Raw genomic sequence first — 25675 nt, forward strand, 5'->3', positions numbered from 1 at the left:
GCACCTAGGAAACAGGGAGGATGTATCACAGGGTACCCAATGGAGAGCTTTGACCCAAGGCCTGCACCAAGCTGGCACCAGTACTGAAGTCACCCATTCTCCTTTAACATATTATGCCATTTCTGACAATGAGGATAACAGCCCTGAAGCAGGATCCCAAACTATGCTATAAGGAAAAGGAAGACAGTAAAGTGAGGAGGATGAAGAGGAGAAAGAAAACACTCAACTTGAGCTTAGTTCTCAAAATACACAACAGGTTGAAGAAGAAAAAAAAGTTAATGAACTACAACCTTTACCTATCATCCCGATCTAGAAAACTATATAAGTTTGGCCTACAACTAGACTTGCTGGGGGTGGGGGAGAGATACCGAGGAGATAATGAATGTGGCAGGCCAACCCCAGCTCCTCACCAGTGCTTCACCTATCGAATCCTCTTCATCTCACTCCCTACATCCATCCCCTTTGCTCCCCTCATGGCTACTTTGAAGTGGGAAAGAAGGCAAAGTCATCTGGGTTGGCACCTGGCAGTCAATATGAAGAGGAAGAGAGAGAAAGGTATGGTTCATTTTATGCTCCCAGGCTCTGCCCTGGCTAATTCTCTCAAAGGCAGTCCTCTAACAGGCAATGTTAATCATAGCCAATCCGCTGACCTGCAATTAGCAGAAAGGGTTTCCAACTCTGCAAAAACAACCTCCCACCAAGTCTGAGTTCCAGCACATTTTCTTTTAGAAATTAAACACTGACAAATTCCAGCTTTCAGAGTGGGGAATACTCCCTCCTGAATTGATGCCCAAGAGACAGAAATTCATTGCTCCACTCCTCCTTGCATGAGTGGTTTTTCCAATAGGGTTGGAGTAACCCTGTTGCCTCCTCTTTTTCTAGTACATTAGGGATCCCTGCCACACTTGCAAGGGCAGATCCTCAGGGAGCAGCAATCTGTGAGATTGCATCCCCACACACCTGACACATGCAGCACCGACAACCCATCTGACTGTACTTTTTTAAAAATAAATATTCTCAGCCTCCTTGTCTACTAGAGAACTTAGACCCAGCCAGACACCACCCTTACAAAACACACACACACCACTTTCCCATTTCCCTATGGTGTTAAGGTGCCCAAGCCATAGATCTGATGCAGAACTGGAGACAAGGGTGGGGTGAAAATAATAGAGAGTGAGAGATCACAGGGCTGATTTGCCCCATTATTCCACTCTGACTTCCTCTCCAAGCTACCAATTGGGATCCATCACCCTCCCTCCCACCCCAAATTCCCCACGTGGTACCCACCTCAAGGTGCTCTCTGCTGGGAGGGGGATGCCTTTGAATCCTCCAGGCCTGGCTGATGATGTTTCTGCTGCTGCTCTTGGAGGGATGGCTGGCAAAGGCTCTCCCATTCAGTTGTGAGAGAGTGTGTGTGTGCGTGTGTCACACAAAACTCCTCCTTCCTCTCACTGTGTCCTTCCACCTCTTTCCAGACAGGAAAAAACCAAAAACTCCTCCTCTATTTGTTCTCTTCCTCTCCCCTTTTTCTCTTTCTCCTTTTTTCCCGGCTGCAGCAGCCCAGTCGGCATGCAACATCACCCACTGGAGTGGTGTGATGGGCAGGTTACTCTAGGTCAATAGCCTTTGAACCCCTTCCATCACCGCTCTGCCTCCCACTTCCCAGTCTCCGGTCTGCTTGCAGCGGAATGCGCTGACCTCATTGGCTGCCTGCACTCACACCAAGGAGTGGGCCGTCACCAATCAGAGGAGCCCAAGGAGGAGTGGCCAATAAGGAGATGGCGATGGGCTGAGCGATTCAAAGCTGTCCCTCGTTGGTTCCTGCAACACAAAAGGCGGAGCCAGACGCTTCGCAATTCACATACAACAGTCGCTTGTCCTCTGATGACACAGGAGACTCGTAGTTTCGCACCGGCTGTTGCAAGCCAGGAAGATCATGCATGCAGGCAGGATATCTAGCATGCAGTTATCACAGTCCACGCAGCTATCACGTGTGTAGAAGTGCATCGCAGGAATAGGAAGCATGCCTGGACTAGGGAAGAATCAGCCAGCTAAAGGGCCAGGTTGTTTCTTATTTGTAACGTTACAACCAGCATTTATCACCCCACAGAAAGCACACGATGACCTGTGGCTCGTCATTCTGCTAGGCAGGAGCCAATAACTGGAGCAAATACATTAAAAAATGAAGTGGTGCGTCTCTCTTGTTCTGGTTCTGCTAGAGGTGGCTTCATACATACGCTTAGGGTTCATTCTATTCAGCGGGCTCCTTGCCGTGGGGTCACCCCATGAGCAGGACTGCGTTAGAGCCCAATCCTATGCATGCCTACTCAGAAATGAGTCCTGATATAGTCAATCTCAACACTCCCAGAGAAGTGTGGGTAGGATTGCAGTCTTAGGGCCCAATCCTACCCAATTTTCCAGTGCTGGTGCTGCTGTGCCTATGGGGTATGCACTGCTTCCTGTTGTTGGGGATGCAGACACAGAAGCCTCCTTAAGGTATGGGAACATTTGTTCCCTTACCCCAGGGCTGCATTGCGGTTGCACCAGTGCTGGAAAGTTGGATAGGATTGGGCTGTTAGGCCGCCATCCTATCCAATTTTCCAGCACTGACATACAACTGACATTGTATACAACTGACATACAACATTCCAGCACTGACAGTACAACTCTGAGATAAGGGGGGGGGGGAATAGCTTTTTTTTGCCCAAAAAGGTCATTCTGAAGCCCACAGAAGCTGAAGACAGACGCATGTGGGCTCCAGAGGGAAAAAGAGTGCAGCTCCAGTCCCCCTCGGGGGGGGGGGAGGGCTTGATTATATGTGGCAATATATAATCATTAAGAGGCCAAAGATTGCAGATTTGATTTTCTGTATCCGCGGGGTGTCTGAGTACGGATCCTTCACAGATACTGAGGCCCCACCTGTATAGTAAAATAAATATATGAAGTTATTGAGGGGTTACACCATCCCTAATGATGCCACTGTATTTAGGATGTGTTATGATATTGTAATTTATTCTGCATAGTCTGGTATGGGAAGAGGTCCATCACGGGAGTGACACAATGAGCTCTCACACTGGATGATGCAAACCCTAGTGGTGCCTCTGGGTATGAACTTGGTTTAAAACTATAGTCCAGGTTGAGCCATAAGCCCAACAGAGCAGTGTTAAGATTGTATTAGCTTGAAAAGGGACAACAATCCCTATCACATTACAAAAGTGTAAGTTGCAGCAATAAGGAAGGTTTCTGTAACCACTCCCTGACCACTTGTACTTCTGAAACTTTCAACATTCCAGAGTGTTGCTTTCCAACACATTGCAAAAGAATCAGAGGTTACATCTGACCAATGTCTTTATATGAAAAGAGGCACCTGAGGGGGGACATGATTGAGACATACAAAATTATGCAGGGGATGGACAGAGTGGATAGAAAGAAGCTCTTTACACTCTCACATAACACCAGATCCAGGGGACATCCACTAAAATTGAGTGTTGGGAGAGTTAGAACAGACAAAAGAAAATATTTCTTTACCCAGCGTGTGGTTGGTCTGTGGAACTTCTTGCCACAGGATGTGGTGATGGCGTCTGGCCTGGATGCCTTTAAAAGGGAATTGCACAAGTTTCTGGAGGAAAAATCCATTACGGGTTACAAACCATGATGTGTATGTGCAACCTCCTGATTTTAGAAATGGGCTATGTCAGAATGCCAGATGCAAGGGAGGGCACCAGAATGAGGTCTCTTGTTATCTGGTGTGTTCCCTGGGGCATTTGGTGGGCCGCTGTGAGATACAGGAAGCTGGACTAGATGGGCCTATGACCTGATCCAGTGGGGCTGTTCTTATGTTCTTATGCTTTGGTTGAGCCAAACCTAAATTACCCTTGCTCCTTTATAGGTCTAGCTAATTAATGCTAGTTCATTTCTGCCAAGAAGCATGATTGCCACATATAATCAAGCCCTCTAGCTTCTATTTGGGGATGTGGGAGTGGGAGAACATGGGTTGGTCAGAAGAATAAAAAAAAAAAAAACATGGGGAGATCACACTAAGAAGATTGTCACTATACTTTCATCCCAATCCTAACCAACTTCCTAGTGCCAATGCAGCTGCAATGCAGCCCCAAGGTAAAGGAACAAACGTTCTCCATGCCTGCCCTGCCTCCACAGAATGCAGTGTGCACCCTGTTGGCATGGCTGCATTGGCACTGAAGAGTTGGTTAGGATTGGCCTGTTAAGTTCAGGACAAACATTAAATACCTGTCCAAGTGCGGACTCAGCTGATGGATTTGTAATGCTGCCTAGGTGACACCACTCTGGTTAGCCCACTTAGTTTGGTCTTTGATTTTGTCAGCAGATCGAGTGGGAAAGGAGGTCAGATGCTGGAACCAAACCATCAGGAGTCCTAGTTTGAGACAATAGGCTCCGTATAAGTGAACACATTCCAAGTTTCCTTTGTCACTGTTTATTCTAATTTTTGGATTAAGCAATTCTATCCAAAGTATTTTTCTTTTTTTATGATTGGTTTGTACCCTGCCTTTCAATCTAAAAGATTCCCGAGGTGACTTACAAAAGATTATACAAAATTATGACAATGGGACAGCTAAGAGAGATGCTGGGGAACATGATGTCCTCTCATCTCTTGGATGTGTTCCAACTGCCACTGCTGGTGTCCTCAGGGTGTGTGGTGGGGCCAGGGAAAAATGTCCCCTTGTAGGAACTGTGCTTGCCAGGCAACACTTTTTTGTATTGGCAACCTTCAGTCTCGAAAGACTATGGTATCGCGCTCTGAAATTCAGAGCGCAGGCAACACTAGATATACAGTAATTTGTTACTTAGGTGTGAGACTTCTCACATAGGTCAGATAGAATGTGTCTCCTAAATCATTCTTGGTTAAGTTTGCATAGTCACATTTTATCGTTGCCAGTTTTTCTTGCAGGAAGGGGCCTTGTGCCTTGAACAGCTGTATGAAGAGCACAAATCAGCCTGTGCAAATCTTCCCAGAATGAAGATATAGTGAAGGAAAAAGACTTCATATGCTGAAAATCAGCTTATCTAACAGTTGTTAAAAGTCACAAAAGCCCTTCCAGCAAAAAAAAAAACCTGGCACCCCAATTGTACTTTGAAATGGATTTGAGTGTTTACAAAGCCATTCAAAAAGTACTGCAGTATGGAAAGTATTTTTCACAACATTAAAAAACAACACAGTAGTGTTGGGCTTTTCAGGTAAAAACAAACAAACCCCTGTAGCGTTGTACTGTATTTTGTTTTGTGTCACTTGCTGACTGGGGTTTAAGATTTTTTAAAAAGTTAATTTAATTACCACCTTGCAAGAGAAAATTAAGCAGCAAAATCTTTCTCTGTTGCCACCTTGTGTCAAGAACAGGAAAAAACAAGTTTTGGGATCAGCAATTCCCTCTCAACTACGCATGTGTGCATCTAAAATGAAGTCATCCTGTTGGATGCTGGCCCCAGGTTGCTGGCGCCCTCGATCTCATAGTATCCCTAGGCTGTCCCCTGATGGCACATTGAGCACTATGGCTGCAGTAGTGCCAGAGCAACTCTTTCAGGGTCCACCCAGGTAAGAGGGGGCTATGGCGAGCAGTTTCCCAGAGGCCCCCGCTGAAACTTGGAGCTCGTCCTGCTACTGAGTTATATGGTCCCTCCCTCAAAATCTTCAGGAGCCCAATTATGTGAACCTCAACAATCTATATAAGTACAGTGACAACTATGCTAACAGTTGCCCATGCCTGGTCATGGTTTCAAACTCTTCAGGCAACTACTATCTAAAATCTAAAGTCTGAGAAGTCCTATCAGCAAGAGCCAAAATATAAAGTTATTACAAGAAGCAATCTTCAAGTTCAAAAGAATCCATAACTGCTTGTACAATAATACCTCCAATAGCATGGGGAATACATTCTTGGAAAGTTGAATATTGTGTGAAACAGCATTATAGGAGTCAATGATGAGAAAGGAAACTGGCTCTTGCTACCCAGAATGCACCACTCTCATTGGCTACAACAGCTGCCAACTACACCCAGGATGAAGAGTGCTATAACAAAACACCACAAAAGGAAGCAGTGTTATGGATGGTATTACTATAGTAGAAAATTTTTCCACAAACTTTGGGACATCAATACACTTTCTTTTAAGAACCACATGCACGCACACACACACACACACACAACCTGATACCTGAGGTGTTCACCTTCCTTACCAAATGATGTCCTAGCTACTACCTCTATCACTCCTCCTCCTATTCCTTGATTTCAAAAAGAAGAGGGGAATGAAGCAGAAGAGAACATGTGGAGGAGAGTGGTGAACTAGAAGAGATGCTCTTGCCACCACTCACTCCTTTGTTCCGCTTTCTGTACTGTTGTTTCCTCATTTTTTGAATCCAGGTAGTGAGAAGAGGGAGCCCACCCCACCCCACCTCGAGACAACTGACTCACAGCCCAATCCTATCCCCAGCAGCACCACTGGGTACATTGGTACAAAATGGCTTGCACTATATCCAGCAGCACCACCAAGATCACTGGAGGTCTCCTTGGGAGAAAGCTCCAGGCCCTGCAATGGGGCTTCTCAAGTCTGCGTCAGCTATTTTGCAAGCGCAAGTTTGAGAGCCTCCATGTCGGGCTTTGCAGCCCAACATTAAGGATAGGATATGGCAGAGCAGGGTTCTGCCAGTCCCACCCCCCTTCCACCCCAGTTTCTCCCCGTCCCAGAACACCTCCCCCCATCCCCAAGGCCATCACTGTCAGGTGGAGCTCTTACCATGCTCTAGGCAGCATCCATCTGGCACTGGGCCCAGTGCCAACTGGTGCTGGCCTGGCGTCAGCGCTCCTGACGTGCCTTATGGCACATTTACAACACGTAGCACCGACACTGGAGCTCAGGGCTGGTGCTCAGAGCCCATGGGATTGGGCTCTCAGTCAGCCTCATGGATGATGACCTCATCCTGTATGCAGAATCAAATTAGCTGAGGTATTTCATGTATTAATTGCTTCTGTACTCCAACCATTTTGCCTTGTTTATATACATAATACTAAATTCCATTGTTGTTTCTGGTGTTTGGTGGAATTCTTAAAAATTAAATTTGGGAATTCACATTCACTACCTTCCCCTTTCACCTTTGCTACTGTTACATGCTCATCCCACTTTCCAAAGCAGTGAGATGCTTCAGGGACAACACTGACCAGATTCTGGCTTCCTTGGGAGGCATGAGCACTGGAGGCTTGAGGTGACTTTGTAGTACAGTATTTGTTTTATTTACAAGTGTACAGGCTGAGCATTGGATGGAGAGATGGAGGGAGGGAGCAGAACATTCCTTACAAGAAACAACAGACTGCATGTGCTCTTCAGGGACTTCTTCACCCTAAAGGTGTTGCAGGCTTCAAGCTTCTCTCACTTAAATCAAATGCATGCTCTCCCTGCTTCAGTTAGAAGTGGTTCAAAATGTTTCCTCCTTATACTGACCACATGGGGGAATGGGGAACCTTACACCTCAACCCTTCTCCTCAGGTGATGCACAATTTACCAGCTTCCTTATGAAGCATTCCATGTTTTCTAGAGGTGTTTCTAACTAAGAATGCACCCTGAGCCATTCACTATTTATTAAATTTCAGGCACATGTTGGCCAGGCGCTGGGTCAGTGAGAAACCCAGAGCACCAGATTCATTCATACATTAGGTTTTCAGGTTGCAACAGTAACTTTGTCAGTATATTCTGCATTTACTGCACAATGTTAAAATGGGGATGAGGGAAGGCCCTGGAAGTTACAAGTTGTATGTAGCCATTATGCTGAACCAAAATATTTTAGATTCAAATACATCTCACAAAGAAGACTCATGAGAGAGAGCATTTGGGATATCAGAATTTATATGAATCAAATGTTATGTTATGTTAGAGAGAAATATGTATGTTAGCAGGTTCACAAGCACAGTTGCCAAGAAGAGTTTAGATCCATTTTACCCAGAAGCCTTAGAGGAAGGACTACAAGCTGGGAGTCCTCAAGGAAAAGTCTGTTAGGAAGGAATCAAGGATACTTCCTAATTGGTCTTTTATAAGAACAAAATTAAAAGAGAAGTATAATAAGTAGAGGAAATGGGTAAATAAGTTAGGAAATAATTTAGGGAATAAAAGAATTATTTTGGGAATAGGGAAAATCAAATGAACTCTGTGTCACCCTTCAGAGTCAGAGCTAGCCTAACACAGAGAGGTCCCAGATAGATAAACAGAGGTAGTTAATTGCTTAAGCAATAAACCAATTTGACACAATCAAGATAACACCAATTAGTTGTCAAGCTAACTAGGTAAGATTTATAGATTCAAGCTGAAGCTTCAAAGAATCCCCTTGACAGATTTATGACATCTGAGTTCAAACTGCTTGCTGCTGGAATCCCCCCCTCTTCATCTGCAATTCCAAGACAGCATTGAGCAGAGAAGAAAAAACACACAGAAGGGCATATTGGATTATTTTAAAAGCCAAAAGACATTGTTAAACCAGGATAAAGTTTAAAATAATGTATTTACAGAGAAGCAGTGTAACATCTAAGAGTTAGGCTGCAGAAGAAAAGCTTACATTTAGACAAGAGGGAGCCTTCTATGATCTCTAAGACAGTAGCAAGATTATGAACCCTAATGGGGGTAATGAGGGTTAACTGATGAAGTCGTAAACAGAAGCAAACTGCCAGCAGAAGTGTTTTGTTTAGGTAAAAGTTGTAAAATAATTAGTAGGAGAGATTAGAGGTCAACAGAAGCCACATGAAGTCCACAAGTGAAAATGCAGCTTCTGAACAGTGATTCAGACGCTCAAGCACCAAATAGGGACTTTAAAAGCTGTTCTAAAGTCATTTAAAAGGGAAAAGTAGCACATATAATGTTACAAGATTTATTGTTTGTAAACTCAGAAGTTAGCAAGTATATTCTTTGTTGAATATTAGTTAAATTAATAAGGGAAAACAAAGTTAAAAGGATTTAAGTCTGCCTTAGAGTGAGGCTTGCAAAATAAAGGCAGTACAACTAATATGGAATGTGGAATTCTTATCTAAGCAGGAATATTTCAAACCTGACAACTAACTAAAATGCCCAGACTTTCCTAGGCGCCAGAATAGATAGTGAATTTAAGAATATTTCTAGTAATGAGAATAATTAATCTTGGTAGGCACAGACTCATTAACAGGGAGTCTGTTCAAACTCAAAGTTGACAGAACAGATATGAACTACATATCAAAGTTGGCAGAATCCGTTAAGGAAGCCTCAGGAATGTGGGAGAGAGAGGCCTCCAGTTAGAGATTTCTCTTGAAAATGCAACTTATATCAGAGAAGAGAGATTTTATAGAAATCAGAAATTTCTATATAACTTCTTGTAGAAAAAGTTACAAAATAATTAAAATTAGATTAGAAGAGAAGATAAAATACTGAATAAAATAAGTATAAACACGGATTTAAATAAATGGATTATTACAAGATTAGTGTAATTGGGAAAATTAAGATAGAGGCACACTGCCCCCTTTTGAAATAGTATTGACATTACAGAAAGGGGAGGAGTTCTCCAAAATGGCGAATACAGTAACCTGAGATATTTAATGTATGCTCCAGATATGGCAATAGCCAATGGAAAAATCCCCATATCTGGCATCATAGGCTCTAACAAATATGATTGGAGTTTTCTCGAGACAAAGAACCTACAGGTATAAATGGTCACACCCAGAAGGGAATGTTGCTTTTTCTCTGGGACACTGAGAGACCACAGCTCTCCGTGCTCCCCATTTTGAACCACCGAGAGAAGCCCATTGCTGGCAATGAATAAAGACTTGGAAATCACCACAATTTCAGTCTGCTGAGTTTGTTTTGAACCCTAAAGACACCGTGCAACAGGGACAGATCTTTTCTTTTATCCCCACCATGTCTGCCAAATCAACATATAATTTCTAGCTAGGTTTAGGGCCCAAACCTATCCAACTTTCCAGCACCAATGCAGTCGTGCCAATGGGATGCACACTGCATCCTGCATTCTCCCCCCCCCCAGAAGTCAGGGAGGCCCCCTCAAGGTAAGGGAATGGATGTTTCCTTACTTTGAGGTTGCACTGCGGCTGCATCAGTGCTGGAAATTTGAATAGGATTGACCCAATTCTATCCAACTTTCCAACCTTGATGCACCTGTGCCAATGGGGCACACACTACATCCTGCAGTTTGGGAGGCAGTCAGGTAGGGCTCCTCAAGGTAAGGGAATGTTTGTTCCTTTACCTTGAGGCTGCACTGCAGCTGCATCAGCACTGGAAAGTTGGATAGGACTGAGCCCTTAGTTTCCCAAATTCTAGAAGGCCTTGAGATGGAGAAGCACCACAACATGACCACTCTAGAACTGAGTTACAACACAATGGAATAGAACAGAGCTTTTTACTAGACAACTGGGTTATATGAGAGGTTGACTGATCTCTGGAGAACCAGGTTCCTCCAGTTAAGCTTTTCTTTAATGCTTCATAGGAGCCCTGCAAACACTATGCTCATAATTTATCTCAAGGAGCAGCTTTGTGGCAATCACAGCTTTTGAAATTGATTAAATTGCTCAAACAAAGGGGAAAGTAGCCAAAAGTAGCAGTCTGACATTTTCTGACACAAGGCATTTTATATTAGTGCAGTTGTGATATTTACAGAAATTAAACTGTAAAATTGTCCAACAGGGTTGAAAAACAAACACACCAAGAATCCCTCCCTCCACCTTCATCAAACTTGCTTAAGCCTACAGGAGAAAGGAAGTATACTGTAAATCATGTCTACATCCTTGATCTGACATCATGGACATCACACTGTTGTTTACTCTATCCCTTATACAAGATTTTAATAAACCAGGTGAGTGGATTTGTTTTATTTAATTACCAATTAAAAAAGTAAAGGTAGAAATGTAAACATTCCATAGTAAACACCCAAAAGGAATCAGGTTATTACTATCTTTTCTCAAGGAAAAACAAGGAAACCTGATCCTGTATGAACATTTATTCTAAAGTAACAGTTATGTGGGACTTATTGCATGGTGGTTGCTGTGTGACTAAGGGTGCAATCCAAACCTGCCCTGGAGCAGGCAGGTCGGTGGGCCAGAGCTGCATCCAAGGCAGGACTGAGGCTGCAAGCAGCTCAGCCCAGGGCAAGGGAAATTGCTTCCCCTTACCCTGGGTAAAGCTGCAGCAGCCCCAATGGAACTACTTGGATCTGCGCCACCTCAAGCAGTAGCACAAATCTGAGCAGTTTGGGACTGCCCTGAGCTGCCCGGGAACAGGGTTAGGATCCGGCATAAAACACCCACCACCCACCCCAGAAAGCCTCTTCCCTACCCTCCCCACACACCCCCGTGTCAGCCGAGGTCAGCTTACGCAACCTACCTGCCTCCTGGGGCCTGTGGGGAGGCTGGTGCATGTCCATGTGCCACCCACTTAGGTTGTCAAGAAAGCGCTTTATGGCACTTTTGCACCAGCCCAAGGCCCAGTTTGGATTGGGCCCTAAGGATGCAATCCTATGCATGCTTTCCTGGGAGTAAGACTTATTGGACACAATGAGACTTACTTCTGAGTAGACATGCATAGGATTGTGCTTTAAGAGGCTAAGCTACAAATCAGGACTTCCCCAGTTTCTTTCCTCTGCCATGAACTCACTCACTGATCTTAGGCAAGCCATACCCTCTCAGTCTTCCCCATCTGCAGTACTGAAGAAATGTTTACTCACCTTTCAGTGCTTTTGTAAGGATTGTATCAAGATAATAAATGTGAGGTGTTTTGCATATTCAAAAAGCACTATACAAATGCTAAGCATTATTATTAGCATGCAGTCCTAACCATTCCTAGCATATGGAGGACTGATACATAATGGTTTATTTATGTTTTGCTAATTAATATTTGGTTGAAAAATCTTGGCATTCATTTAATCCAGTCAAAGTCCTCTTAAGTCCCATTGAGGGGGGGGGTTAAGCATATGCTGCAGGGCTGAACCTTTTTATGCAAAAGGCAGATTTAAAAAACACCACCCTGGTAGCTTCTTCATGTAGAGCAGGATTTTTCAAACTGGGGCAGGGGCCCTGGCCTCTGCCCCCTTAAGGGGGGGGCAACCTGGGGCAGCCTGGGGGCAGAGGTGCGATCCCCAGGATCCATAGCTGCTGCCCCCCCACCCCCACTGCAAGCACTTACAGTGGCTCAAACTCTCCATGAGAGTTTGAAAACCACTTATATAGGGAAAAGCACATTCAAGAAGAGATAATTTGGATGTGGGCTGCCTGGCCTGCTGCTTTTTCAATGAAATTGCCCTCTTGCCCAGCTGGTTTTCCACCTGCAGGATTCCAGATATAATTCTGTTCTCATAAACACACATCTGGAACTACAGAAGGCAAAAAGCTCTCTCCCCCAACAGTTTTTCACTGTTGACTAAAGACACTGTTGTTTCAACAGCCTTCTCTAATTATCTTTGATAATTATGTATAAAGGAGGAGACCTCTTACAGCCCAAGCCTATGCATGTCTACTCAGAAGTAAGTCCCATTAGTGTGAATGGAGCTTACTCCCAGGAAAGTGTGGATAGGATTGGGCTGTGAGTTGGCTGCAGGGTTAATGCTCTCTTTTTCATGTTTTGTTTTCACTGAAATTGTTTTTCATTATAAGCAGGACAACTCTCTGAATGGGAAAAATTGGATATAAGTAAATAAATATTGGAACAGAAGGGTTTGTGGCTGAAAAGCAGCAGTCAAAGGGAGAGATAAGCCTCTTCTCCTGCCACTTCACTTTATTATATGCATTCATATCTAACATGTAAATCTCTCTGTTAAAATCACTGAGATTTTAAAAGTGCCAAAATTTGACTCAAAAAGCAATTTTAAGCTATTGTAAAAGTGTTAAGCAATTGTAAAACCAAATCCGTGGAAACATCAAGGGAGAAAATAAGGTGACAAAAAACCCTGGAAAAAGGGAATGAGCAGATAATGGTAATATTTTTTTCCTTTTATTTTTTTTAATGTCTGGAGTTGAAAAATAGTGCAAAGAGAATGTTCGATGCTTATAAAAAGGCTAATGTTGACCCACACCACTTCTTCCTTTCAGAATTTGAGAAGTATGACTGCCACGTGCAACACTACTCTGAGATTTTTCCTAAAAAGATAAAAAGTGTGTCCATCATATTGAAAGGTACAAAGCCTTCAGGAATGTTCTGTCCCATAGGGAGGCCTCATAATGATTAAAATTTTCCAGAGAGACTCTGTTTTTCCATGTCCTTTGTTTGAAGAAATGTGTTCAGTGAGTTGTTTGCTTTCTCCCACATGAACCTGCCCATCCACTTCATTTATCATTAGAGGCCCTTTTTTGTGTTCCCTTTCCGGCTCAAGTATGCTTTCAGGGAGGTAGATGTGGGTCAGGGTTTCCGTTGTGGCGGCACCCTGATTATGGAACTTCTTCCTTTGGGAGTTCCAACTGGCCCAGCTGAAACAACAAAATACAGGTTGTGCCTCGTTATTCACTGGGGTTCTGTTCCAAAATCCTCAGTGGATTAAAAAAAAAATCAATGGATACCAAATCAATGGAAAACTAGCTTTAAAGACCCACTTCTAGGTTTCTTGCTCCTTCATTGTCACTTTAGAATGCATTGGTATAGCTATACCTCATTCAGCCACTAGATGAATAATGGAATCTAATGGAATGAAATTATGGCTGAATGCAGTATAGTGTCTATACTGATGCATTCTGGGGTGACAATGGAGCAAGAAACCTGGAAGTGGGTCTTTAAAGCTATCTTTAACCCAGAGAAGCTTGCAACCAGTGCAGTTTAACAGCATGAAGGTAGGAATTGGGATTTTGGTACTTTTTTCCTTGTTATAAGGTCTTTAAACCCTTATAACACCCTGTATTATGGTGTTACCCCTGTATTAGTGGTGAATCTAATCAGTGGATAACAAGGCATAACCTGTAGTTTTTTTATCTACCTGTCTGTCAATTTTATCCTATAGTTCTTCATTCTGTTCATGATATGTAGTTTATTTTGTTTTAATTAACTGTATGTTCCTGTGGTTTTTAAAAAAAAATTAATGTTTTTTGGTACTGTTTTATATTGATTGTTAACTGCTCGGAAAGTCCCCCTGCATTGGGATGGAAGGTATTGGATAAATGTGTTACAAACAAGTTTAGAGTTTGGCCTCAGTTTAAAATTACTTGACAACTACAACCCTATTAAGTATCAGAAGCCTGGCAACAGAATGAATTCAGACGAAAAATGCCTCCCCTTTAAACAAGGGGAAGTGAGTAAAAGAAGCAAGAAAAATAAAAGGATGGAAACAGCAAGGTGTTATTCCATCACTGGAAGAAGAGGGGTTGGAACAAGTCTAACTGACTATTAATTGCCTGAATATAAACTGGCTTCTGCTTTTCTTTCTGCAGAAAAAGCAAAAATGCAACAGCAGCAAACAAGAAACCAGACCCTTGCTGTTTTACAGTGTTCTGCTGTGCAAAGTCTTGTACAAGTAAATATTATCGTTTCTGAGGTGTACCGAGGCAAATCAAAAATTACATATCTTCTCCAAAACCTGAAACTTATCACTGATCAAGATAAGGATTGTGCCACTAAATGCTGCTTGGTATCAGGAGAATCTGAAAGAAACTTTCAGAATCAGACAGAAGTTAGCCTTACAGGGAAAGGTAAGGCACTATAAAATAAAGTTAGGAAGCAGAGTGCTGATAGACACATGCCTGTTCTTATCATCTCCCCTACTTTTCATTTTTTTTTACAACTCACATCTTTTCCATCCATAGCTTCTGCCTGTATAGACAGTGGTGAACAATTGATATGATGTATGAAATCGGTGTTGCATAACAGTTAGGCCCAGTTCTCACAGAGGCATTACATCTATGTCTGAGCTCAACCACTTCAGATTGCAGGTGGAAGTTCATGTGATGAAATACTCCTATGTGCAAAAAGGGGGGAAAAATTACCCATACCTAGGAAACCCACATGTCAAGCAGAAAGAGAAACCGAAAGTGATGTTTTTATGTCATATAAGCAATTCTGAGACCTAGTGAAGCCCTCCAGGGGTGGGAAGTCTTCCAGGCTTACCTGGGCCTCAGAATTCCTTATATGTCATAAAAACGTCACTTCCAGTTTCCCTCAGGAAACTGGAAGTAATGTTGTTGTTTTTTCCAGCTGAAACAGCCATTCTGAAGCCCGCAGAGGTAGTGGAAGGACACGTGCTACCTCTGCAGGCTTCAGAAAGCCTTCCAGAGGGGACCAGAGAACAACACTGGTCACCTTTGGAGGGCTATTGGGGCCAGAAATCATGAATTTGATTATCCGTGATTTCCCCTGCAGATACCGAGGCCCCACCTGTATGTCTTTTTATCCTGCTTATAGGCCTCACAGAGACACCTTATGGGCACTGTGGAAAACAAGAGGCAGGACTAGATAGGCATTCAGCCCAGTCCAGCAAGGTTTTTTATATTCAGGGTAAAACAATAATATTTATTCAAAGTTCCCCCCTCCCCCTGTTGCAAGGTCACAGCAAAGTTCAAAAGCAAACTCGGTAGACAAGAGTGGTGATCATCTGCAAGCTTCTTTATTCATTGCCAGCAACAGCTTCTCAGGGACATCTGTCCAAATGGAGAGCAGTGAGAGCTGTGTTGTAACTCTCATAACCCTCTGAGAAAAAGCAATGGTTCAGTGTGTGTCTCTGCTTATATTCAATTCTGGCTTCTTTGTCTGAGAAAACTCACTCCTCATTGGATGGTGTGTGTGACATCAGAAATGGATTACTTTACAAACATCTGATTGGCTAGTTTCATATTTCAAATCCAAATATGGTAAATACTTTTACAAAGACACTGTTTCCAATAACCACTAGATGGCACTGTTTACTCATTTATTGGTTTTGGTAGCTTCTTGCAATTATCTCTGGCTATTCTCCTTCACTGTCCGGACCTTGACATGCTTCAAACACCTATCTGCTTTATTTAACATTCTTTTGTATTAGACATTATGGTCTTTGTGCAAACAAAGTCCTCTCTAATTGTGATTTTATATGTGTACTTTAAGGGATGTAAACATATATTCAATACAGGAAAACTAACTTTTTATTCAAAAGAAAAGGATTTTAAAAGACCTTTCTCCTTATTTTCCAGCCCCTCTTGCCAGCGTTTACCTCTGACAGAGTTTTTCAAGAATGTTTGCTAATTAGGGACTTTCTGTTTCTTCTGTTATCTTCTGTTCCTGTCTAGTTGATTTGCAAGTGTTTGCATCTGCCAAACTCTATCTAATTGGCAACAAATCTACTGCCTTTTCCAAGGCTTTGTTCTTCATTAAACTGTCTCTGACCGGTGTATGAACTCTTAATTATAACTCTTTCCCATGTAATTGCCACAGGTGTCTTCTATCTCTGTTTGCTAGACAAGATTAATGGCTGCTTAGCTAAGACTTTATTAAAAATGATTTAATGGTGTGTTTTCTCATCTCCATCTCGCTGCATCCTTTGATTCATGTTGCCAACAGATATACCTTTTCCAGTTTTGTGCATCCTGCTTTATGTTGCAGGTGCACCTCCTGACTTATCTTGATTCAAGCTTGCCTTCCCTTTTCTATTGTCTTGGAAGTTCTAATTAAAATATCAGACAGTACTTCATCCTCAAGGTCTAGAGAGAAGTCTTATCTGACTGTAGAGTCTCTCTGCTAGACTCTTTTAATTTATGGCTGGGAGCAGCCTTAATGGTCAAATTTAATTGCTTTTGCTAAGGCTGCAATTTTGAATTACATTTGTGGCTTTTATATTTATTTTGTGTATTTTATCAAACTAATTTTAACTTTATTCTATCAGCTAAATTCATTTCTGAAGTTGCATTCTTACATACATATGTTGGTTACACTCTATTACTATTAACTGTTAATTATTGATGAATGCATACAAACATTGGCATTTAAAATCCAAGAAGCCTTTTCCTGCCATGGTTTCATGGTTCTGTGTTTTAATTTCCATTTGCCCCAATTAATTGAGCTGAGATGAAATTGCAGCTTTTCACTCCCTTACATGACTGTAATTTTGATTTAAAGAGAAGCTCAATGAATATTGTTTCTAAAAGCCTCTTTCTCTCTGGTATTTATAACACTGTCCTTTTGAAAATATAATGTTTTAAAATGCAATATCCTTTCTTTGTTCAGAGCAGACATTCGAGCTTGGGACTATACTTTTGATTTAAAAATGAAATTAATTTGTTCAGCTTAGTTTCATATATCATGCCAATTAGCTTGACAGCTGAGCTTCTTTTACAAACTGTGCTTTGTAGTCTGAACTTTATCTGGGTTTTGACAACTGATTTACAGCTTGGAAGGCCACCAAAAAGACATTCCTGTACCATCTCAGTGAAACTGCCAATTAGCCTGCACCTTCAGAAAAGCCTCAGGGCAAAAATAGACTTTTGCAAGTTTAAGCATTATTTTCCTATTTAGCTGCTCTATTAGGCTTTAATTTGTTTATGAATATTTAGCCATAAACACCTATAGCATTTAACATTTGCTTCATAAGTAAACATTTCAACATTTCCTCTATTGAACTGCCAAGCACATGCACTGTTTATGAGCATGGCATAATGGCTTTCATGGCCTGTATCACCCCCAAAAAGAAACAGTGGAGCAAGCAAAACCCACACAGATATCCCTTGAAGTCCAAACATCCTCTTTGCCCTCCCAAGATCTTCATATGTTGCAAGGTTCAAAAGCAAGACTCAGTAGGCAAGAGTGGTGATCGTCTGCAAGTTTTTATTTCATTGCCAGCAACTGGCATCTCAAGGGACTCCTGTCCAAAGCTTGAGTGCTCTTTTCAATCTGAACCTGACCCTTTTATTACATTTTGGGTCCTTTGTTTGAGGCATATGAACTTTTTATTGGCTGGAGTTTGACATTATAGATGGGGCTTTACTTTTCATAGGCTGGAGATAGCCTTAGACATTTGATTGGTGAGTTTCAAGTTACAAGTTATGAATAAGGCAAAACCATACATTTAAACATATACAAGTCAAAGTTTTCAACAACCAGTAGAGTGCACTGTAACCTTATTTTTACTCAGAACTGGCCTTTTGGCAAGTATTTAGACCTTATCTCTTGGTACACTAATGGAACAACCTCGTATTTGTTGCAAGGAGCCACCTGTCTTACATTATTCCTCCTGTTCCCAGCAAACACTGTGGGGCTTTCTGCCAACTTTTAAGGAAAGTCCTTGGACCTTCTTCTATTCTATTGGTTTCTTGGTACCTTTAAAGATGTACAGTGGTGTATTTTCATATACTTGAATACAAAACAAGCCAAACTCTCATTATAAGGAAAGATTTCTTTTAAGGAATCTTTCTCTCATTCATTTTCAACCAAATTACAGCTTTCTCTGTCAGCTTTAGCTCAAACCGGGACTTTCTCATGAATATTCTGTTATCTCCTTTCTAACTGTTTCCAAACTAGTATCTTAAAAAACCCTATTTCAGCTTGCCAGATGAACATACCAAAACCTTTCTGTATGACAATTTGCAAACCTATGTGTGTTCTCATCCTCATCCTCATAACATTCTGTTTTCCCCGCTTTCTGGTGCCAAATAAAAGCCTTTATCAGTCTTTGAGATGCAACTTACTTTGCCATCAATGTAAGACTTTGTGACCTCAATTAGAAAATAGCTGTCTATGCTTTTTTGTGAGGCTGACAATGATTTTAACCTGAAATGGCTTTTACTGTGTTTCTGTATTTTATTAAACCCTTTTAATGAAATCAGGCAATTAAAACTTCTTATAATAGCTCCTATATATGTTGGTTACACCTTTTAGGGACAAAATTATTCAAAATACTGAAGAATAAGTGGGGACGCAAGCAAACATAATGATATACATATAAATAAGGCTTTTTAGCTAAGACAATAACATTGTCCCTTGGTTTAAAAAGCCTGAAAGAATAATCATTTTAAAACTGCAAACTGTTCTTCAAAATGGACACTCTCCGCTCATTCGTCATCCATTTTAGGTTGCTAACAGAAAACCTATTGTTCCTCTAAGTTATCTTTTGTTCTGCTGCCAAGAGCTACTTGACAGTCTGCCAATTTTAGCAAAGCTATCCTTCTGCAATGTCAAGATTTTCAGAGACAGAGAAATGGCTTTTAAGTTTTTTTACGCATGTGAGCAGGGCTTTTTTTGTAATAGAACGCACGCACCGGAACAGTGTTCCGGCACCTTTTTTCCCCCACTAGCTCCACCCCTTTTTTTTTTTGCACTGGTGGGACTTGAACCTCCACAGCCCAGCACTCTCTCCATTGGGCTATAGGAACTCCTGTAGTCAAAAGTGCTTTTTGCACTGCTGGCGAAGGCAGGATTCAAACCTCTGACCTTGTGTTCCACAGCCCAGCACCCTCTCCATTGGGCTATCAAAGTGCTCAGAACTAATATATAAGGTCTTGAACCCAGCTGGTGGCCATCAGCACCTCAAGTATTAGTTCCAAACACTTTGAGTCTAGGAGCTCCTATGGCTCAATTGCTGAAGTGCTGGTCTGTGGAGCCAAAGGTTGGGGGTTCAAATCCCCATAAGGAATAATTTTTTTCTTCTTTTTTTTAGGTGGGGAGGTAAATAAATAAATAAAATATTAACAAGTGAGTTCCTGCACCTTTTTTTTTTTTTTTTACAAAAAAGCACTGCATGTGAGCATCCGCCATTAAACTTCTTCATCCTAATGATTTACCATAATGGCATAGCATAAATGGCTTTCATTCTATACCCTCTATCACATACACCATGGCAAGTTGGTTTCTTCTGATATTAAGGTTGCAGATAATCCACAGGTCAATATTTTATGCTTGCTCATTCACAATACAAAAATTGAGAGTACTACAGTAAAAGGAGAGTCCAGCACAGGGCTACAAGCATATCCTGGTAACTCTTCAGACAAAATGGAGTGTGACAATATAAGGCAAATTCAGTAGGTGGCAGCAGGGCCCGGTAACTCTTCTGATCTTCTTGGATTCACTTGCAATACAGCCAATACAAACTGTATGTTAGAATCCCAATTCCTAAGGTAAACCTACCTTTTACAATAGTGATTTCAAGAAGGAAAAATTTGTTATAAAGCTTGGGAACTCTAGCTCTGTCTAAGTGGCCCAAACTTAGAAACTGAACAAGATAGTTGGAGGAATCATCACAAATAATCCAAGCACCACTTTGTTGTCCAACCCAGTGTTTCTCAAACTTTGGGTCAGTTCTCAAACTGTGAGCCGATTTCAGGCAGATCCCCACTCATTTCAATATTTTATGTTTTATACATTAGACTTGATGCTACCATGCCATGTGACTGCATTGGGGAAAAGTTACAGATCTGCACTTTTAACAGGCTACTCTGTATATGTTTTTAACAATGATAGTAAATGAAACTTACTCCTGGGTAAGTGTGGGTAGGTTTGCAGCCTACGATTGTTAAAAATTTTCCTGCTTGATGACATCATTTCTGGACATAACATCACTTCTGGTGGTTCCTGACAGATTCTCACTCTAAAAAATGGGTCCTGGTGCTAAAAGTTTGAGAACCACTGGTCTCTTATTATATATTTGCACATTTATAGCCAATCAAGCCCAATTAGCTATGGTGTGCAGCCTTTTGCAACAGCAGGTGTCAGTTCTGCTGTCGCAAAATAGCTGCCGACTGAGCACATTGGCAGCCATTTTGAGAGCACTGTCACACGATGCAACACCACTCCCAGTCCAGCAGATCATTGGCCACCCATCAGAGCAGGTAAGGCAGCACTTGGGGTGAGGAAGGTGGAGGAATGGAGGCAGGGAAGTTGCAGGAGAGGTGGATCTTGCAATGATGGCACATGCTGGATCATATCCCCTTTTCTGCAGCTTCCCCCCACACCTTTCTCCCTTTGGACTTGTGCCAGAGATCCCGCTGGCACAGGTCCAAAGAGACCCATTGTGGAGCAGAAGGCATACAGAGGCATAAGGGGTTAAATCCCCTTTTGCCTCTGAAGCCTCCCAATCTGCCCTCACCTGCATTGGATACAGTGCACCTGATTTTTGGCATGGCTGTAGCAATGTGGGGGGGGGGAGAATAGATAGGGCTCTTAGGCATGTAATGCAGTTCTACCGCATATGCAAATAAGATCCCTTTTTAGCAAGCTATCATGAATTCCCTTACCATACTGGTACTGTACTAGTTCCCATCATTAGATGGCTACAGCTAGCGTTTTTCTAAAATATTACACCTATGAATCTTCTTTCCATGGGAAATTCTTCCGTAACACAGGACCCCACTTACAAGACCCACTGGCACCAATGAGAGCTTTCCTCTCCAAAAAATAGCAGCTTGCTCGCTCTATGTACATGTATGTTTGATCAGAACTATGGCAGGGCAAACTGTTAAAGCACAGTTTCCTCGTGCTACAGTCCTGATTTGGATTGAGACACACACCCCCCATGGCTCATATTGAAGAAAAACAATATGCATTATTAATGTAGAGTGCAGTTTGGCCTTTAGTCTGATTCTTTAAAATATTGATTTTTGTTTGCAGTGCTTTTGCCTGGGGTGTCAGCTTGTGCCATCAGCAGTAATCAGACTGAAATGTTTGCAGGAAGAGAACAGACCACAAATAAAACCAATGGTATCAAACCACCATGCAAATCTGGTAATTCCTATTTAAATTTTACATTTTGAAGACTAATTAGCAGAGATGGGCAAATTCAGCATGACTTGAGTCGAGTCATGAGTCTTTTTGCCTGTGACTCAACTCAAAAATGAGTCCTAGTGGGCAAACTTTCCGAATCACCCAGAGCATTTTGGCAACTCTAAAAGACTTGAGTCACAAGTCTTCCCCTTTAAAAAGCCAGCCATGGTTCCACGGAAAAAAACAGCTGCTGCTGCTGGGCTGTATGTGTGTGTGTGTGTGTGTGTCAGAATTTTCTTTCACTCCTCTGATGTCCCCATCCCATCTGTAAACAAGGTGGAAGAGGGTGGGATGGACTGCGTGAGAGCGGGAATGGAAGCAGTAAGAGAGAGGAGGGTCAGGCATAGCAGCTGCAAGGCTTACCAGTATGACCCAATCCTTTGCAGCTTTACTTAGAAGTAGTTCCATTTGCACCAGTTGTTCAATGAGGCTTGACATGTAACAATGGAGCCCACAGGAGCCATGAAGTGGGAAAGAATGATAACTAGACACACACACCCGGCATCCACACCTCCTTTCCTCCTTAGGCTCTTCCTTCTGCCCTCTCTCATCCAAAGAAAAAAATCAGACCACCCATCCTTCATCCAATGACCATCAGTTCCTTCAGAGAGGAAAAAGAGAGCCTGCTCCCAGCTTCCCTCCAGCTGCTCAATGCAAAAACAAAATATTAACCCTTTCCTGCCTACTGGTTGGAATTTCCCTGCTGCTCGCTTGGTCTGAATGTTGGCCACACAAGGTCATTCATGCCACCAAAAAAGTAAGCAAGCACACCCAGACCAAGTGCCAAGTCAGTGGCTTCAGACTTGAGTTAATACCAGAGTCAACAACACAGATGACTTGAGTGTACACTAGTCAGCAAAAACAACATGATTTTGTGACTCAAACTCAAGTCACCTGACACAAGTTCCCATCTCTGCTAATTAGTATACAAGAAATATGTTGCCAGGGCAGAAGTAAGGAGAGACATTGCTCTTCAAACTATGACATTTTCAAAAGGATTTCATTCATTACCTTAAAAAAAATCCTGAGCATTTGCCCTAGTACAGGCCAAGGGAGGACTGGAATGTGCTATTATGGAAGACCAGAAGACCAGTCAGAAAGCTGTTAGCTGTGGGGGATTTGGGGCCTATGTGGCACAAGATTAGTTGGGACACTGTTTTGTTTTAGGACAGGGGTCTGAGATTTCTTACACGAACAGAAATGGTGAGATTATTTCAACTCTTGTTATTTCAGAGTTGATCTCCAATACTAACAAGCTAGGTTTTAACCTGAGCAACCAGATATCCAAGTTTTTTGGCAGTGCACATCCTTGTCTATTGTGTGCTCACTAAAATCATACTAGTCAATCATAAAAGTCATACTAAAATCATAAAAGTCATACTAAAATTAAATTTCAGTATGACTGCCAAAAAACACCATCTGTCTGAGGCTGCAATCCTAACCACATTTTCCTGAGAGTAAGCCCCACTGAACAAAATAGGACTTACTTCTGAGCAGACCTGGTTAGGATTGTGCCCTAATTCTTTCTTCTGCTCTGTATGCTAGGACAATTTTACTTATCCTGATGCTGTAACTTGGTATCTCTTCCCTGCCCATGAGGTGGTCCTAGCACCACTGAGGTGGTCACCAAAGGCAAGTGGATTGGCAGGAGGTACCTGCTGCCCAAGTTCACCTACTTCTGCCACTCTTCCTCCTCTCACTTCTTTCACGCAGAAGTTTTACCAGTTCTGTGCAGAGAAATCTTTTTTCTCTTCCTCATTTGAATTGCAGATCAGATGAAAGACAGGAAAAAGAAAAGTATCCTCATCAAAACACTCATCGTTTGTGCCCTGATGCCTGTGGTGCTTGCCATTATGGTATTTATGATATGTGAAATTCCCTGTCCGGTAAGTTTGTTTAGCATGCCAAGTTAATGCAACAATTTGCACAGTGTCAGCAAATAACAGTCACATTTATTCCCTAAGCCAGTGGTTCCCAAGCTTTTTAGAGGCCCTAGAGCAGCCATTTTCAACCACTGTGCCGTGGCACATTGGTGTGCCATGAGTGGTCCACAGGTGTGCCACAGGAATTTGAGGGAAGGTCATGTATTAGCTGGGCCAGTGGGGGATGTGAGCCCCCCCACCAGCACCATGGTGTGCCTTCTCAATTGTCAAAAACCTGATGGTGTTTCTTGACAATTTTAGTGCCTTGTCAGTGTGCCATGAGATGAAAAAGGTTGAAAATCACTGCCCTAGAGGTTGCTGCCTGATTTATAAATGCCATGGGGTGATGCTATAATGGTGATTATAGCCAAGTAGCAGCTTGTATAACCCTTGATGTACATAGCCTAATCCAGGGGTGTCAAACATAAGGCACGGGGGCCGGATGCGGCCCGTGGAAGCTTTTTATTTGGCCCTCAGGCTCTCAGCTGCTGAGCAGTGCTGAGGTATTACTGCTGTAAGGGCAGCCCACATGAAAACTGGGCCATATCTTGAAATATGATCAAGATTTGCATATTTTCTCTTCTGTCATTTGCAGTTAATGAGTTCCTAAGTGAGAAAACGTGCTTATTTTTGGTTATGACCTGTTTAATGACATCACTTCCTGCCTAATGACATCACTTCCAGCCCTCAGAAGGCATCATGAATGCTGTTCGGCCCTCGGTACGAAACAAATTTGACACCGCTGGCCTAATCAGCCCTGTCAATTTCACAAACCACCAAAAATTGGGTCACAACTCATTCACAACTTAATTATGAATAAGCTCACTGCTTAAGCCATTTCTGCCCAACATTGCATGTATGCAACAGGGATCAAATGTGTACACCTGTGGGCTGGGCAGAAATGGGCTAAGTAGTTGGGTGGTTTTGCCTGGCCATTCTAATAACAGCTTTTTCTTCAATCAGTGCTCATGTCCTGCTTCGCGGCTGCAGCGCAATATACAAAAGAGAATAGCAGACAGAAAGAAGAAAAAAGAAGCTATGCGCCTTGAAGCATCTGGAACATCCACTACAGTCTGTCACAGTCTTACAAAATATAATTCAGTAATGGTTCAAGAACACCTAGTGCCTGACACAGTGCACTAAATGCAATCCTTTTACTCAGCCATGCCCAAAGGAGAGGAGAATGGTGGGCTAGAGAGTTGGAAATGTTCTATCCCACTCTGCTCCACACTTCTAGTCCAAAGAGCAGAAGGAGATGGGCACCACTAATCTGCCACCTGAGATAACCATTTCAGTCAGTCTCATGGACTGGCTAGCCCTCCTTATATCTTTTGAAACAGCTTCTAATGAGTACCACCTCCCTCTCTAAGGCAATAGCAAAATTTCTTGTTAATTCCAGCAGAACTGGACTTGCCGTCTGTGACTTTGCATTTACAATCCTGGGTCCAATTGAAGAGGGTGGAGCACTAGCCTAGGATCAAAGCTATCAGATTACAGTATCTGTACATTAGCCAATGAAATGTGGAAGACAGCCAAAAGAAAGCAAGTAGGGGCAGATAAGCAGGCAGATAATAGTGAAGCAGCAGGCATGCAGAAGACTGGCATTCTCGAGTGGCACAGGGGGATGATCCAGTCCCCTCTCTAGCAACAAGGTTCCTAGCCAGAAGAAGAACAGAAGTTCCGGGAGTTTTACATCAGACAACGGCATGAGATTGGCATGAGAGTGTCACCTGATTCTCCAAGTCACAAAAGATACAGAATTGTTGTGCAGGTGCTTCAGCTGCACCTACCTGTAGCATTTCCTTCTCCACCCAGTAACCCTCTATAGAACTGGAAACAGGAAACCACTCTGCCCAATTCACAGGGCTCCTGTTTGAGCCCTCAGTGTTCAGCACGCTGGCACCTAAAGACCTCATGCTGGTCACTGAGTGTTTGATTCTGGCACCTGGAAATCAAATACTTATTTTTCCAGTTATTTTGTCCAGTTCTGCACTAAATTTACACTGACGTAAAGCTCTGCTCATGTTATAATCAGTGTTTAATTTTTTGATTATGTTGACACAATTTGTCAT

At 42.4% G+C, this 25675-nt stretch overlaps 2 protein-coding genes across 4 annotated transcripts in view; one reads left to right on the forward strand and one right to left on the reverse strand.

The window, feature by feature from the left end:
* ACACA (acetyl-CoA carboxylase alpha) overlaps positions 1 to 1394 on the reverse strand; it is a 205017-nt gene extending 203623 nt beyond the window's left edge. For 2 of the 3 annotated variants that reach the window (XM_066636060.1, XM_066636061.1), the window contains exon 1: positions 1288 to 1308. Coding sequence is in view for 1 of the 3 variants with exons in the window: in XM_066636059.1 (XP_066492156.1) it covers positions 1288 to 1394 (107 nt within the window). In the remaining 2 variants the exon portion in view is untranslated. Of the gene's footprint in view, positions 1 to 1287 lie in introns of all 3 variants that reach the window. The other variant, XM_066636059.1, reaches the window with a different exon arrangement.
* Positions 1395 to 13015: 11621 nt separating this feature from the next.
* Positions 13016 to 24746, forward strand: C8H17orf78 (chromosome 8 C17orf78 homolog). The gene is made up of 5 exons (XM_066636471.1): positions 13016 to 13154; positions 14397 to 14654; positions 21529 to 21642; positions 23452 to 23567; positions 24567 to 24746. Exons 1-5 carry the CDS (start codon positions 13016 to 13018, stop codon positions 24744 to 24746), a joined length of 807 nt encoding a protein of 268 aa, XP_066492568.1.
* Positions 24747 to 25675: the final 929 nt, after the last annotated feature.

Source organism: Tiliqua scincoides, chromosome 8 (genome assembly GCF_035046505.1).
Source record: "Tiliqua scincoides isolate rTilSci1 chromosome 8, rTilSci1.hap2, whole genome shotgun sequence".
Taxonomy (NCBI): domain Eukaryota; kingdom Metazoa; phylum Chordata; class Lepidosauria; order Squamata; family Scincidae; genus Tiliqua; species Tiliqua scincoides.